At 58.7% G+C, this 15912-nt stretch overlaps 1 protein-coding gene across 2 annotated transcripts; it reads left to right on the forward strand.

The window, feature by feature from the left end:
• The first annotated feature begins 19 nt into the window (after nucleotides 1-19).
• On the forward strand, nucleotides 20-12784 carry NOM1 (nucleolar protein with MIF4G domain 1). Of its 2 annotated transcripts, none has more exons than XM_065939583.1 (11): nucleotides 20-1025; nucleotides 2670-2797; nucleotides 3349-3544; nucleotides 5330-5653; nucleotides 7265-7375; nucleotides 8113-8280; nucleotides 8740-8861; nucleotides 9511-9643; nucleotides 10022-10153; nucleotides 11425-11534; nucleotides 11860-12784. In XM_065939583.1, the coding sequence occupies exons 1-11, from the start codon at nucleotides 30-32 to the stop codon at nucleotides 12014-12016; spliced, it is 2577 nt and encodes an 858-aa protein (XP_065795655.1). In that variant the 5' UTR covers nucleotides 20-29; the 3' UTR covers nucleotides 12017-12784. The 2 variants fall into 2 exon arrangements, with proteins under 2 accessions (XP_065795655.1, XP_065795656.1); XM_065939584.1 differs by having other exon boundaries at nucleotides 2673-2797.
• The last annotated feature ends 3128 nt before the right edge of the window (nucleotides 12785-15912 follow it).

The following is a 15912-nucleotide window of genomic DNA, read 5'->3' on the forward strand; positions in this document are numbered from 1 at the left end:
GGAAATCCCGCGTTGGTGCGTCCCCAAAGATGGCGGCGTCCACCGGCGCTAAGGTGCCGGCGCGGGGCGGCTTCCGGGGGCGCATGGGTCGCGGGAAGCGCGCAGGCGGGCGCGGGCCGCGCCGCGGGCTGGGGGGCCGTGGGGAAGGGGCCCTGAGGCGGCTGAAGCTAACCGTGGAGGAATTCGTGCAGGGGACCGCGGAGGGCGGAACCCCCGGCGGCCGCGAGGGGTCCCGCGCTCCGGGCCGCGCGCGCCCGGGCGGGAGGAAAAGCCGCCGGGAGCTGAGGAGGGAGAAGCGGCACCTGAGGAAGGCGCGCCGGCTCCAGAGGGCGGCAGGCCCCGCGCAGGACCCCCGCCCGGGCAGCGGCGGCGGAGTCGGGGGAGCGAGCGGCCCCCGGCCGGAGGCGGCGCGGGAGAAGGCCGATCGGCCGTCCGAAGGGCTGTGGCCCCCCTCGGCTCCGCCCAAGGCCGCCCCGGCCCGGACCCAGGCCCAGGGCACGCCCGGCAGGACCAAGACCCCCGCCGCTGCCGCCGCCGCCGCCTCCCGGAAACGGGCGCTCCTGGCGGCCAACGAGGAGGAGGACCGCGAGATCCGAAAGCTGGAGCGGCGCCTCGGCTTGAACAAGCGCAGGAAGAAGGGCGACGGCAGCAGCTCCGTGCCGCTCAGCTTTGCCCGCGACGGGCTCGACTATGTCCTGGAGGCCCTGGGCTCTGGGGAAAGTAGTGGCTTGTGTGAAAGCGGCAGCGAGGCAGAGGAGGGCGCGGGCCCGACACTCTCTGGGAGTGAGCTGGACACTGACGCCGAGGACGGATGGGAGGAGCAGGACCTGGAGGGGGGCAGCGGGCAGCCGGCAGAGGATGCGTGGAGCGAGGAGGAGGAGGACGAGGACCAGGATGATGCCGAAGAGGAAGCGCGTGGAGCCCAGGGCGCAGCCAAGGAGGAAGGGGGCAGAAAGAGGGTCCGTTTTGCAGAAGATGAAAAGAGGAGTGAAAACTCCTCGGAGGGTGTGCGCACAGACGATCAGGTATCGTGTGCACGATCTCAGTCCTCTGGGATCTCCTTCAGACGAACGAGGGTTGCGCTTGGGTGTGGGTCTGTCAGGTCAGTACTCTTGCCTGGGGAATCACATGGACACAGGAGCCTGGCGGGCCACCGTCCTTGGGGTCACAGAGTCGGATACGACTGGGCACACAGCAGGCAATAGAGAAGGGAGAAGACATCTCCAGAGACCTTTCTCTCCCAGGGACTTGGGGGCGTCCCCACCGCTGTCTTCAGGCTCCAAACCTGACTGCCCTCCCCCTTGCTTTGTTCCACCTCTGGTGTATCCCGGGGGCAGCTGCAGCACCTCTGCCTGCCCTCACCTAGTCCTTCTCCTGTCCAGCTGCTCCCGGAGTGAGTCCTGCTAAAGCACAAGTTCAGTTCAGTTCAGTCGCTCAGTGACCCTTTGCGACCCCATGAATCGCAGCATGCCAGGCCTCCCTGTCCATCACGAACTCCCAGAGTTTACTCAAACTCATATCCATCGAGTCAGTGATGCCATCCAGCCATCTCATCCTCTGTTGTCCCCTTTTCCTGCCCTCAATCTTTCCCAGCATCAAGGTCTTTTCAAATGAGTCAGCCCTTCACATCAGGTGGCCAAAGTGTTGGAATTTCAGCTTCAGTTCAGTCCTTCCAATGAACACCCAGGACTAATCTCTAACACTGGCTTGTTGGAGGTCTCACATTGAGGACCAAGTTCACAACCCATGGCAGGGCAGACGGGCTGGAGGGATGGCCCCTTGCCTGTTAAAACACCCTCACCTCAGCGCGTACCTTTTAGAATTACTTCCTTCTCCACCTCTCACTGGTTCAGTGTTCTGTCTCTGTACTCACTATAACTTTCATGCAGGAGGCCTTTCCTCATTTTCTGATGCGTTTATCTGTTAATGTCAAACATCTCTGGGAACCTTCCCCTTCTTAAGGGTATGATCTGTCTCATTTCTGTCCCTGGTGCCTTAGAGCCTGGTACTCTGAGCAAGTTCCCACGTGCTGTCAGCTCCTCTCTGAGCACTGTTTTTTTGACTGTTCCCAAGTCTCTTACACAGCTTATGGAAGTGTAATTGACATACTAGTGGGTGTGTTACGATTAAGTTTCTGTGTGCATAAATGGGCTTTCTCAGTCCAAGCAAGGATCACGCCTTACAAAAATGTTTCCTGAAGGCTTTGTCACTCAGGTGTCAGGGAGGGTTGGTGATAATGATGAATAATCCCGTAAGTTGAAAATCTAGGAAACTGAGCAGTAGGTTGATTTTAATTTTATCATGTAAACTTAGATACTAGTTTTGAACAAGTTTGAAGTTTTTCCAAACTTTTTCTCCAACGTTGGTGGTGCGTGTAATCTCGGTGTTTGTGCGTGGCCGTGCCCACTGTCGACTGAGGCTGGCAGATGTAGGGCCCTTGGAGGCACAAACCGGAGGTGCGCAGCGAGATCAGCAGAGCTCCAGAGGGAAGAGGGAGGTGATAAAATGGAGTGTTGACAGTTACCTAAGTGATGGCGTGCTTGTCCAGGGCTGGAGTGGGCACTCAGGAGACACCTGGTGTTCACTAAGCAGCAGTGGGCAGTGGTGAGCGGCTGCCCCATTGCCTAGGAATCCAGTATCTAAGAATAATTTCTTTCTGTCCTTTCAAGCAGAGTCTTGGTGAAAATGGTGGAAAGTACATCCCACCTCACGTGAGGCAAGTGGAGGAGACAGAGGATGCCCAGAAAAAGGAAGAGCTGGAAAGGCTCAAGAAGCAGGTCAAAGGTCTGATCAACAGGTAACCTCGAGACAGTGCATGCTGTCCCTTCAGGAGACCGGCTCCTTCTGACAGCGGAGGCGCGTTTCTGGGAGTTAACCAAAGCCTGGGGTGCTTATGTTAGCGGAGGCACTTCTCTCACAGAAGCAGTGCGTGTACACCCTCCCATCCCCACCCAGTACGGCCGTTTTTCCACATCAGGAAGTACAGACGTTTATGCCAGCTGACAATGGGAAAGTTGGAATTCTCCCAGCAGTACATGTGGATGTGCTCAGGGTGGTCCCTGCATCTGCCTGGGGACAGCGAGTCAGGATGGCAGCAGGCGTCCTTGTCACGGTCTCTGGTCTTGACGGGATCCTCTGTGTGCTTCACTGGGGCCGCATCTCAGCTGGAAGGAGAGCAGTTAGGTTATTTGCAGATCCCAGAGGATTGTGTGTTCCGTACATATGTGCTGGGTTTGGGGCTTGCCTACACAGAATGGGACCTGCTGGTATATTAGTAACTTTTCCCTTTTCTTAAACTGACCCCCAAAAACGGCAGCCCTGTCGCTCTGTCTTTCCACTTGTGTGCAGGCTGAGCGAGCCGAACCTGGCCTCCATCAGCAGCCAGCTGGAGGAGCTGTACATGGGCCACAGCCGGAAGGACATGAACGCCACGCTGACCGCCGTCGTGCTGAGCGCCTGCGCCCCGGACACAGCGATGCCCGCCCGCCTGCTCATGGAGCACGTCCTCCTGGTCAGCGTCCTGCACCGCACCGTCGGCCTCGAGGTAGGGCTGCCGCTGGCCGTCCAGGCGCCTCTCGTCTCAGTGGCCGGGCCGCAGCGGCCCCTGTGCGGTCTCTGTCCAGGCCGCGCTCCGTACCCACATGATGTTGACCGGCTTCCGGTGCGGACTGGTCCTTGTTGGCTATTAGTCTCTCCCCCTCTGGACCGCAGTGTCCAGCTTGCCTTCGTCTTCTCTGGGTCCCCGCTGTGACGGTGACTGTTTCCGGTGTCTGAGCACAGGCCTTTGGACGGGGGGCCACCGGAGTGTGAGGGGAAACGGCATCAAGTGAGACAGAGGGCAGCGCCTGGGCTTGGCGCGTCGGTGTCCCCGGGCGGGCCGGGGGCCGCCGTGTCTGTGCCGTGGCCGTGTGTCAGGATTCGGCGGGCAGTGCGTCTGAAGCGCCCGCTGCTCGGAGCCTGGCCTCCTCCCTCCCGCCCCTGGGTTTTCGGTCCCTGCTCTGACTCCTGCATCGGGTCAGGGTCCACACGCTGCGGGGCCTCTTCCTCATCCTTACATTGACCTTGGCATCCACTCGCCCAGGGTGGCGGCTTCCGGGGCTGTTAGGGAGCTCTGATGACAGGACTTTATACTGAGGTGGGGGAGGACGTGAACGACGCCTCCTTTCCCAGGCGGCATCTGCATCAGAAGAGCTTGTCGATCCTTAGGACCTTACGCGGTACAGGTCTCTCAGCAGCAGCGCGCCCCTGTGGGTCTGACCCCTGTGCGCGTCCTCGGGGCTCCAGGCGGGATGGGCAGGGGTTCATTCAGCCCCGCTTTGCAGGTGCAGACTTTTTCTTGATGTCTGCGGAATTCTGGTCTCTTCTTTTTTAAGGTCTGTTTGAATGTAGCAGAGTGGTGGTTCCCGGAAGAGTGTTCCTCAGGGGCGTCTTCAGTGAGGAGGCCTGAGTTGGGTGTTTACAGTTAGGCCCTGTTCCCGGCTCCTTAGAAACCAGAGGACGCGTCCAGCCTGTCAGAGCTGCCCCTGCAGAGCGCTTGTGCCCTCCTTCCCATCAGCTGCCTCCCTGAGGTCCCCCAGCACTGCCTTACTTTGCGGACGACCCCTGCTTCCCGCTACAGTCCATCCTCACTGGGGATTTAACGCAGCCCCTGCTTCTCCAGCCGCCCACCTGGGCGTCCGGGGGTCGGGCTTACTCAGTCTTAAAGTGCCAGTCCCTGCCTATCCTTCCCGCTCTCCTTGTGGGTTAATGCCCCCACTGGAAGCTCCGTCAAGCCCCCGTGACCTAGATGGTTGATCCTTTCCTTCCATGACTGGCCACCTGCTCTGGTTCTGCCCCTGGGTCACTCACGTGCGCTTTGCCTGCCTGGGTCCAGCCCAGCTGCAGTGGTCTGGGTCCCTGAGTCTCAGCTGGAGCATTGCCAACACGCTCCCCCCGCCCAGGCCCCTGCCCTCCAGGCCCAGACTGAGCCGGAGAAGTGAGCGTGTTAGATAGCATGTTTTTAGAGATGTGGGTGTGTTCTTAGCAGTTTTCACAACTGTGTTTTTCCGAGGAACCGGAGTGGCTGCTGGCCACAAAAGGCACCTCCTTTGGAGGGATGTCTGAGCACCTTGCTTTTGTTCAGGCTCTCCTCTGGGAAGCTCTGTGCACTCAGACTCGAGTTCTTAAACTTTCTGCCCTGTGAGATCTCGTATCCTACCACCTGTGTATCTTATGTTAATTTTTAAAGCGCTAAGTCTTTTAATACACGTAGGCTGAAAGAAGGGCCCCTGAGAATATCCCGCCAACTCGATTCTTGTTTGCAGTCACATGTTTTCTGCTCTTCGTCCAGGTGGGCGCCCACTTCCTGGAGGCGGTGGTGAGGAGGTTTGATGACGTGTATAAAAGCGGGCGAGATGGGAAGGAGTGTGACAACCTGTTCACCATTATCGCCCATCTGTACAACTTCCACGTGGTGCAGTCTCTCCTCATCTTTGACGTTTTGAAGAAACTTGTTGAAACTTTCACGGAAAAAGATATTGAGCTGATCCTGTTAATGCTGAAGACCGTGGGCTTTTCACTGAGGAAGGACGATGCTTTGTCCCTTAAGGAGCTGATCACTGAGACTCAGGCCAAAGCCAGCGGAGCAGGTGGCAAGTTCCGGGACCAGACCAGGGTACGCGCCCCTCCCGACCTGCTTCCTGACTGCCTGAACGCAGCCTCGGCACGCATGCCCCTTCCTTCCCGATGAGCGCTGTGTCTCCTGCCTGATCTGGTGTTGCGGCTTTCTCTTCAGTGTGTGAATGAACCTCCTCCTCTACTGTCAGGGGTTTAAGAACATTCAGCTGTTCAGAAGAGGCTTACTGGGAAGGCCTGTGGTGAGGGGCTCAGGTCAGTGCGCTTGACCACTGCGGGACCGAGTGCTCTGGGCCTCAGTTTCCCCGACTGGAAGGTGGGACTGATCGGGACTCCTGCCTCTGCTGGTCTGCAGACTGAGAGGCGTGGAGGAGCCGTGGGGGGCTGGGGGGAGGCAGGGGCCTCGTTAGAGGAGCAGGGATGGCCTCCCTCCGGGGAGCAGGCAGCGGCTGGCCTCGGGGCCTTGTGAACCTCCCAGGGAATCAGAACCTTATACAGAGGCCTGAGGCATGTGATGAGTTCTGAGTAGGTAAACACACGTTTTCATGCTCAGGTCACTTTGGCTACAAAAAAGGAGAGAAAAGCCACCTTGGGGCGATGATTAGCAGAATTACAGCGGGTGTGAGTCTAGGACTTAGAAGTCCTCAGACTTGAGGGGGTGGGAGACAGGGATCAGAGGTCACGCCAGGTACCCCGCTTGGGTCTCCAGGTGGGCAGTAGGTTGTTGAGAGACGCAGACCGGAAAGGAAGACTGGCCCAGTTCTGAAATCCTGGGACGAGGGCCAGGTTCCCTCTGAGGAGGTAGGCGGGGCTGAGCCTTCTGAGGGTCCTGGGGACCGCGGAGCGGGGTGAGGCGCCATGTCTGGCACGGAGGGTCATGGGAGCCGAGCGGGGGTTCCAGACCAATACCCTGCTTTTGTGTTGGATGCTCAGGAAAAAGGCAGGGGAAAAGGTCAGTTCTTCACATCAGGTGGCCAAAGGATTGGAGCTTCTACTTCAGCAGCAGTCCTTCCAATGAACACCTAGGACCGATCTCCTTCAGGATGGACTGGTTGAATCTCCTTGCAGTCCAAGAGACTCTCAAGAGTCTTCTCCAACCCCACAGTTCAAAAGCATCGGTTCTTCGGTGCTCAGCCTTCTTTATGGTCCAATTCACACACCCATATATATGATTACTGAGAAAACCATACATTGCTTTGACTAGACAGATCTCTAGCTTTGACTATAGGGAGGTCAGCAGACATATGTGTTTAGCTCGGTGGTGGCCGGAAGCTGGAGGAGGTTGGCGGGGGCGGGGTCTTGCTAAGGGCTGGGGGAGTGTGCTGAGCCCAGCGGCAGCCCCGAGTGTTCCCTGCACGCGGTGTGGGGTTTGTCTGAGCGCTCATGTTTGGGGGACTCTGCTCTGGGCCTGTGGAAATTCTCACTGCTGTGCTTGCAGCTCTTCTCTAAGTAGTGTTATTTCCAGTTTGAAAGTTAAAGGAGGAGAAAGGCCAGGAGTGAGAAGGGGGCACCTGAGGCCGGTGGGGCAGCGGGGAGCCCCGGGTGGGCGGCCACGTTGCTGTCGATGCTGCAAGACGACGGTCCCTCCCTTCCCGAGTTAAGGGCCACCGGTTCCCCCGTTTGAAAGGGCGGCTCCTCCTGCCTGTCTCAGGTCCGCTTCATGCTGGAAACGCTGCTGGCCCTGAAGAACAACGACGTGCGCAAGATCCCGGGCTACGACCCCGAGCCCGTGGAGAGGCTGCGGAAGCTGCAGAGAGGCCTGGTGAGTGGCTGCCGCCTCCCTGGGGAGCCCGCCCCTCCTCCCTGGGGAGCACACCTCCCTTCCTGGGGGCCGCCTCCTCTCTGAGGAGCTCCTCCTCCTCCCTGGGGGGCCGTCTCCTCTCTGGGGAGCCCTCCCTGTGCCTAAGCTCCCCGGGCTGCGCGATCCTGTGAGAGTCCTCCAGCAGATGGGAGCCACAGGTCAGGTGCCCGTCCAGTCGCGGGGGTCCCCAGGTGGGGGGAAGCTGCAGGTTTCTGTGGTGAGACCTCCGCTTGTGAGCCGTGGGCGCCTCTGCGCTGAGCCCTCAGGCGCGTCCTCTGGCTGCGGTCCCACCCAGACCAGCGAGGTCAGCCTGGGGGTGAGGGCTCGTCTGTTGAAATTCCCTGGGACTTCTCGCGGTGGGCCCCTTGGGCGACTCCCTCAGCCCCGGACTCGGTCAGGTCCTGTCACCGCGTCCCACAGATCACAGGCCCCTTGGCGGCGTCCTCGCTGCCGGCCGTGGGCTCTCCCCGGGGCGCCTGTAGGACCGCTGTCCTCCCACAGCTGTCTGGGGGTGGGCCCAGGGAGCTCACGCACGGACAGGTCACCTCTGACGCTGGCGAACCTCCGGGGGCTAAGTGTCCCGGTTGTCGGGGACTCGGCACAGCGGACCCGCACCGGAGCGCCGGAACCGGAGCGGGCGCGTGCGGGCGGTGCCCGCGTGCTGAGCCGCTGCGCCTGCGCGGGCTGCTCTCTTACAGGTGCGCGGCGCCGGCGCGGGGACGGATCCCGAGCTCCGAGTGTCCTGGGACAGCGTCCTGAACGCCGAGCGCGCCGGGCGCTGGTGGATCGTGGGGTCCGCCTGGAGCGGCACCCCGATGGTGGACGGTGGTCCGCAGAAGGTTCTGCAGAGTCCGCGCGCGGGGACGGTGCGTGGGGGACCGAGTCCGCGCGCGGCTGTCCCTGGGGTTATTTGACGATATTACAGAAGTTGCGGTGGTTTTGCGATCTCATGTAATTCCATTTCTGTTACTTCCTTTGAAAGTATCAGAACGTTAACTGAGAGACTTGGAAGCAGAGAGGAGCGAGGGGATGCTAGGCCGTCAGACCCTGGCTGCCCTGCCCTCGCTCACACCGGCGGACCCTCCAGACCTGGCGGGTTCCTCTGGGGGGTCTGTTCTATCTCTTGCTGTTGGAGTAGGGGTGCTGAGAAATAAAGATTCCGCACTGACTCGTGTGGATTTACATGTAACTTACAATTGTCCCCGAGGTCAAACCACAGGATTACACACATAAGTTTCTTTAGAAACTTGGTGACTGTACTGAACCAAAGGGGAAATTTCAGTGACTCGTCTGTACGATCTACACCCTGTCGTCCTTCTTTCCAGGTTAGCTCGAAGATCCTGGAGCTCGCCCGCAAGCAGAGAATGAACACCGACGTCAGGAGAAACATATTCTGCACGGTGATGACGAGTGAAGACTTCCTGGATGCGTTCGAGAAGCTCCTGAAGTAAGCCCCGTGTGCGCTTCCTACTTGGCCTGTGAGTCAGGGGCTGGGGCGCCCCCTCCCCAGCGTCCCTCCGGCTGACAGCGCTGGTCGCTCTGGGTGCGGACGCTTATGATCTGATTGGAAGCGCTGGGCGACCACCTGATGGCTCTGGGTGGCTGTCGTGAGTCGCTTGACTCTGCCTGTTGTCTTTCTGACTGTGTCTAAATTAGACCTCCCTTGTGGCTTCCATACTCAGTTGTAACGAGATTTAAAAGCATCTGTGTTCTTTGACAAAGTACATCTAAAAAGCCTAGTATTAATTAATTTTCCTTTATTTGCTTCAAATTCAGAAAGAAATACAGGGGAGGTATTGCAGGACTGTGCAGAGCCCACACAGCACTAAAGGGGTGGGTCTTCCTGTGTCCAGACCCGCCCCCACGGGGACAGCAGGCGGGGCGGCAGGGACCGCACTGCCGGCCCGCAGCTGAGGCTGCCCCTGGGGGTCACTTGGCCCGGGGCCCCTGTTCCAAGCGTCCAGTCCTGCCCCCACCTTCTCCGCTCGGCTCACCTCACCAGACGGCTGGACAGGGCGTGCTGGGAGCGCTATCTGCCTCGGGCTGCCGACATCAGGCAGGTTGAAGGTTCAGAACTCCCGGCTTCTGTCCTCCAGGCTGGGGCTTAAGGATCAGCAGGAGAGAGAGATCGTGCACGTCCTGGTGGACTGCTGCCTGCAGGAGAAGACCTACAACCCTTTCTACGCCTTTCTGGCTGGCAAGTTCTGCACCTACGAGCGGAGGTTCCAGGTGACGGGGCCGGGAGGCCACCTGCCGTCCACTGTCTGACTGCGGGCCCCGAGCCGAGTGCGGCGGGTGGGCTCCCTGGATCCGCGGCCCCAGGTCCCCTTGCCCTGTCACAGATGAGGGTGCCGTGACCTAGTGCACCGGCAGGGCCTGTGTGGTCCCGTGTTTCTCTGATTTGAGGGACAGCATCTCAAAAGAAAGATAACTGTGAAGTGGTTTCAAACTATTGTGTACACAAAGCCAGTGTAGTAGTTTGTAAGAAGTCTTCAGCTTACGGATGTTACATCTAAGTGATTAAGTACTATACTTTGGATTATGTTTGTAGTGATTATTCTAATAATTTGTGGAATTTTAACTTTTTCCGCCTTCTTGTTCTACTAGATGACATTCCAGTTCAGCATATGGGACAAATTTCGGGACCTAGAAAATTTGCCAGCCACTAATTTTGCTAATTTGGTTCATCTGGTGGCCCACTTGTTGAAGACGAAGTCACTGCCACTTTCCCTCTTAAAGGTGTGTGTCACATATGGACTGATTCAGGGCACTGACGCCGAATGTATACAACTGAGTGTTGAGCCACATGGGGTCAGGGGCACAGACCCCGTGGGAAGTCAAAAAACCCTCTGACTTTACAGTCGCCTCCGAATTCTGGTTCCACGTGTCAGGAGTCACCCCACTTGGGAGTGTGTGGTCCTGCCGTGCATTTTAGGGGGAGACGTCCTCGTATAAGTGGGCGTGCACTCCAGAAGTGCGCTCAGGGCCCGGGGCCAGTGTGTTCGGTGCCTTGGGAACACACGTATCCTTGGATCCTGACTCGCCTGGGAAACATCCTCATCATCCGGGCAGACGAGCAGGCAGCGTCAAGTCGCCCGTAGCTCAGGGCGCCGTGACAGCTGCTGGCTGCTCTCCGTGGGGCCGGGGGTGCGAGTTCAGGGCCTGCTCGCACACCGGCCGCGTTGACCTCCTGTGCCTGTGGGGTGGGGGTTGGGTGTCAGAGGCCGCGCTGAGCATGTGGGCCCACAGCCTCGCCCCGCAGCCCGGCACGGGGCTCACCCACGGCACAGACCACTGTGGCTTTCTCGTCGCTGGGGGATCGCGCCTTCTGCTTGCTCGAGTTTCAGCCCAGAAGGGACGGCGCACGGGTGTCCCTCAGCTGCAGTAGGTCCCGGAGATGCCCCTGGGGCAGGCCGGCCCGTCCTCCCTCCACAGGCGTCTGACCGGGCCTCTGTCTACACGTCCACCCCGCCCAGTCGGTACAGGGTCTCTGGGCTGCGGCTGTGCTTTCCTGTAATTCAGCATAAGCCTGAAATGTGGCCACGTTGATCTCTGCACCTCTCAGATTTTATGACTCTTGTATAGCGTGCCACTATACACTATAGTGTATACACTATAAAAATCACGTGCTGTGATTTTTATGTACACAGGTTTATCCTTCCTGGACCTAGATTTTGTGTGTGTGTGTGTGTGTGTGTGTGTGTGTGGTTTCAGTCGGGGTAGTCTCGCTGAGGCGTGGAGACGGTCGCGCCGTCTCAGTTCTCAGGAGCTCTGCTTCGCTCGGCACCCCTGGACTTGACTGAGCTCTGCTGAGTCCCCTTGCCAGTGGGCGCACAGTCTGCACCAGTGATGAGAGGGCCCAGGGCCTCAGCTGGTCGTTTTATAAAACTGGAAATAACCTTAGTTAAGGGGGCGGGGGAGGGGGTAGTTATCCCTCAGACTGTTTAGAAATCATTGAAAAGTTGGCTAAACCAATGTAACTTTATTATTTTTTATCCTGACTCTATTAGGTTGTGGAATTCAGCGAACTGGACAAACCCAGAGCCCACTTCTTACGAAAAGTGTTACAGATACTGCTAATGGAAACAGAACTTGAAGATCTTGGTTTGATTTTCGCAAGGTTTGTTCCCAGCTTTTTTGAGAAAACATATGGAAAAGAAAAGAGAAAAGCATTTTCACTTAGGTTGTCTTAGAAAAGCAAACTTGTCGTGTTTTATGTGTATTTAGGTGCAGCTTTTCGGTTTTAATTTTAATAACATCTTGTACATTAATCTGGGGGACAGGAGACTTGCCTAATGGTGAACTGAAGATGATTTGTGACCGATAGAACATGTTCTGCACTGAGCCCTCTGCTTCAGTGGGAATTGGGCATGTCTCCGTCTCTGGGGTCCCCCCGACGGAGCGAGAGGGCGGCTGGTCACTGACGTGTGTCCCTTCCTCCCCAGGGTGTCGGACAAGCCGGCGCTGGGCCTGCTGCGTGAGGGCCTGAAGCTCTTCATCAGCCACTTCCTGCTGCGGGGCGCCCCGGAGGCCGGGGCCCTGCGGGAGCGGGCAGAGCTGTGTACCCAGGCCCTGCAGGGGCGGGGGGCCCTCAGGATGTAACGGGCGGCGGGCGGGGGGGCCCCTGTGTGCGCGGTGTCTCCTTGTACGGCTCGCGTGAAAGGTGGGTGCAGCTGTAGCGCCGACTGTGATGTGTAAAGTAGTGTATTTCACTCCAGGGTTATATTGCACTTGTATTTTAAAGCATCTTCAAATAACTGTATCTTCGGGAGGGCGGGCAGACAGGGCAGGCGCTAGGCAGTGAGGAGACGGGGGAGCGGGTGTGCAGTGTCTTATTTTTTTCAGAGACAGGATGAGCTCGAGGCTGCAGTCTGAGAGACTGGTGGTGGTTCTAACTTTTTATATATCGGGTAAAAATTCAGAAGTCGTCCGTGAATCGTGCCTGATGTGTTGATATGTGAAGTGTCTGGGAGGCTGGTGTCCTGGGAAGGCGGCAGCTGACCCGGGCCTCGCGGGGTGGACGGTGCTCCTGGCTCCTCACCTCGGGTTCCCACGGGGGAAGGGACGGCTCCCCTGAGTGTCACTGACTGCCCGCAAGGCTCAAGTCCCCGCGTGAGCAGGCGGAGCCTGTGCCCCCGGGCGCGCCTGCTGAGCGGGTCCTCGGGCAGGAACTCAGGACAGACCGCGCGGCGGGCGTGCTCGGGCTGCGTCTGACGCGCAGGGCCCCCTCCCCTCGCTGCACCCAGGCAGAGCGCAGACGCGGTAAATGTCCGCGTTGCTGAGTCCGGGTGAGGTTTATACAGATGAAATGTACTTTTGTAACTTTTTCTCAAGTTTTAAGTTATTTCAAAATAAAGAATTTTTATAAAACATGCATGCTGCAGAACTCATTTTTTCAAGGTCTGAAACACTCTGATGTCTTTTCACAAATTAAGCTAATTTGGATCACTGTTGCCTCCTTTCTTTCACCTTTAGTCTCGGCCGCGCTGGGTCCTCGTAGCTGCGGGGCGTCTCTCCGGCTGCGGCATGTCTCCGGCTGCGGCGTCTCTCCGGCTGCGGAGCCGGCGCTCGTTCGGGTGCTGTGTCCCGTCACTGCACGCAAGCTCCAGGGCGCCTGGGCCTCCGCAGGTGCAGCTCCAGGGCCCCGTTGCTCCGAGGCATGTGAGATCTTCCGGGTCAGGACTCGAACCCGGGTCTCCTGCCCGGGCAGGTGGATTCTTTGCCACAGGACCACCGAGGAAGCCCTGAGCTTTTTAAGAAAACTGCTCGGTCCTTACTGTAGAGCGGCGGCCGCGTGCCTGGTGGCTGACTTCCCTGTGATGTGCCCCTGGGTTGGCCGGAGGAGCCAGAGGGAAGGGCCCGCACCTGGACCTGGGCCTGGACCTGGGTGGCCAGGGCGTCACTCACCAGAGCTGTGGGCTCAAGGTGCCGACTGGGGGCCACAGACCGCACCCCTGCCAGGGTGTCAGGGCAGGACTCAGCACCAGCAGCTGGTGCAGAACCTGAGCCCGTTGGATCGTTTCCACTCCCAGTGGCACATGCGGCTGTGTGTCCTGAAGCTGCAGTGTCTGAACTACATCCACTCGAGGCCTCTTCCTGGGGGCGCTGAGTAGGAGTGGGGCTTGGTCTCACTCAGCATTTGCTGGGGGCTCCTCCCTGCCACACGCGGAGTTGAGCCCCGGGACAGCTTGAAGGATTCAGAGACATCATCGAAGTTCAACAGCCCGCGTCCTGTCATCACGTGCGCCAAGAGCGGCAGGCAGCCAGCCAGCCCCCGCGGGCCAGGCGCGGTGAGCTTGCCGGAGGAGGTGACCCTGGGCCCGGCCCTTCCAGCCAGACTCCGGGGTACCGGGGGACGTGTGGGCACCAGCAGAGGGTCGGGATGCAGGACCGGGCCACGTGGGGTGCTGGGACCCGGACAGACGGTGGGACGGGACCGGCGCCTGCAGCCCGCTTGTGAGGAGCGGGCGTGTGTCTGCTCAATGGGGGAAGCCGTTGAAGGAGCGTCAGCAGGGAGTAAAGCCAGCAAGGCTGCGTTTCTGGGAATACTGCCGGCAAACAGCGGGAGGTGCCGGGTCACCTGGTGGGAAGGCTGACGGCTGAGCCCGGGTAGGTGGCTCTCGTCCCCTTCCTGGCCCAAGACAGCAGTCACGAGAAGGAAGATTCTGGAGGCGTGACTGATGCACACGCAGAAGTGGGCGCCTTTCAGTGAAGAGGTTGAGGGGGCACTTGGGGCCCTCCCAGTGCCTGTCAGCAGCAGGGTCAGGCAGGAGGGCGCAGACACACCGCGCAAGGTGGGGGCCCCAGGGCCGGGCCTCGGAACCCCCACGGAAGCTGAGTTACAGGGAGGCCAGGGACAGGGTGCCGCCCGGCAGCTGCTAGTGCAGAGAGCACAGCCCGGGAGGACCTGGAGATGGCCCGGGAGCTCCACACAGCTCAGGCCCGTCCGGGCCGGCGGCTGTGACCGCAGAGGGGCTTCAGGCAGACCCCAGACGGGAGCAACGACTGTGAGCCTCTGCAGGGCTGCAGGTCTCCCCACAGGTGACACATTTAAGGTGCCAAGTGGGCGTGTAAGGAGCATCACACACATCATCCAGAGCCTTCCGAGAGGCCGGGAACCTCGGATCTTCCAGGAAAGGAGTACTGGCCTGAGAGTCGGGGCTTTTCCTCTTCTCACATTTCATACCTTACTCCACACGGATGACGCCAGCCAGAGAGGGGTCAAGTTCACACGCAGATGACGTTTATCTCGAGTGGAGCTGGGTAAAATGAAAAATGATGTTTGCATGATAAGATGATGAAAGGGAAAGCGGGGACCGAGTTTAAAACGTTCTGAGGCTGCTGTGTGTGTGGAAAACAATGCCGTATGTGTGCACGCCGGCCCGGGGAGCAGAGTGATTTTGACCTTGAGCATGTCCAAAGCGGGACGCTCGGCCAGGGCCTCTGGGGGGTTATCATGTCGGCATGCTTGCGTGCTCAAGTCGCCAGTCTGCAGGGGATGGGCGCCCACCCCGCCCCCAGCCCTGGCATGGCCTGTGTCTTTGCTCCCAGCCCTGGGGAGCCAGCCTGTGGGCCTGGCCTGCCGATTCTGCCCCTCACACACCTGACCGCTCCTGCTGACAGAGGCGTGGGGATTGCCCCGCGAGGGTCCCGTGACGTGCAACCAGTGTGGCATTCATCTGGCTCAGCTCGAGGTCAAAATCAGTAAGAGGACTTAACAATTATTCTCTGGAGAAAATCATTTATGGTGGACTGTATGTGTCATTTTACTTGGTCAAAAGTAATTACTAAGAAGATGGCAAATTCTTTTGCTTTTATTTTTTTGGTTTGTCCATCATTAACATTTTCCCTGTTTGTTTTTTCTCTTTCTTTTGTATGTAATCCACATCCACTTACAAACACACGTTTTGATGGCAGCTCTAGAAAGTAAACACTTCAGGACGCTTAGCTCTTAAGGCCTCAGCCTGCATCTCCTGAGGATGAGGACACTCTCGTACATCTTGAGTACAGGGGTGCCAGGAGCACCCTGAGAACACAGACGTCCGTTCAGGGATGGTCCAGCAGACGAGCCGTTGGCATCCTCTGGTTGTTATGAAGTGAATTTCCTACAGTGTTTTTCCCCCTAGACAGAATACAGTCAAGGCTCAAACGTTACCTTTATTTCTCTTTTAATATAGAACACCCACCCCATCCCATCCCCACTTAAATTTTTCTCTCAAGGCCAAAAAAAGGGGGTGGGGGACTTCCCTGGCGGTCCAGTGGCTAACACTCTGCACTTCCAACGCAGAGGGCACCGGTTCAATCCCTGGTCAGGAACGAAGCCCCCACATGCCCCACAGTGCTGCCAAAAAGCTAAAATAAAATTCCCTGAGAAACCGGCCCTTTGTCATGACGAGTCCTGCGTGCGTCCGGCGGGCTCCGCGTGGACGTGGCCGGGGGAGCACACTCGGGACCGGCGGCCTCCCGGCTTCACCGCGGGACAGCGGTCAGCGCGCGGC

Source organism: Muntiacus reevesi, chromosome 6 (assembly GCF_963930625.1).
Source record: "Muntiacus reevesi chromosome 6, mMunRee1.1, whole genome shotgun sequence".
Classification (NCBI taxonomy): Eukaryota; Metazoa; Chordata; class Mammalia; order Artiodactyla; family Cervidae; genus Muntiacus; species Muntiacus reevesi.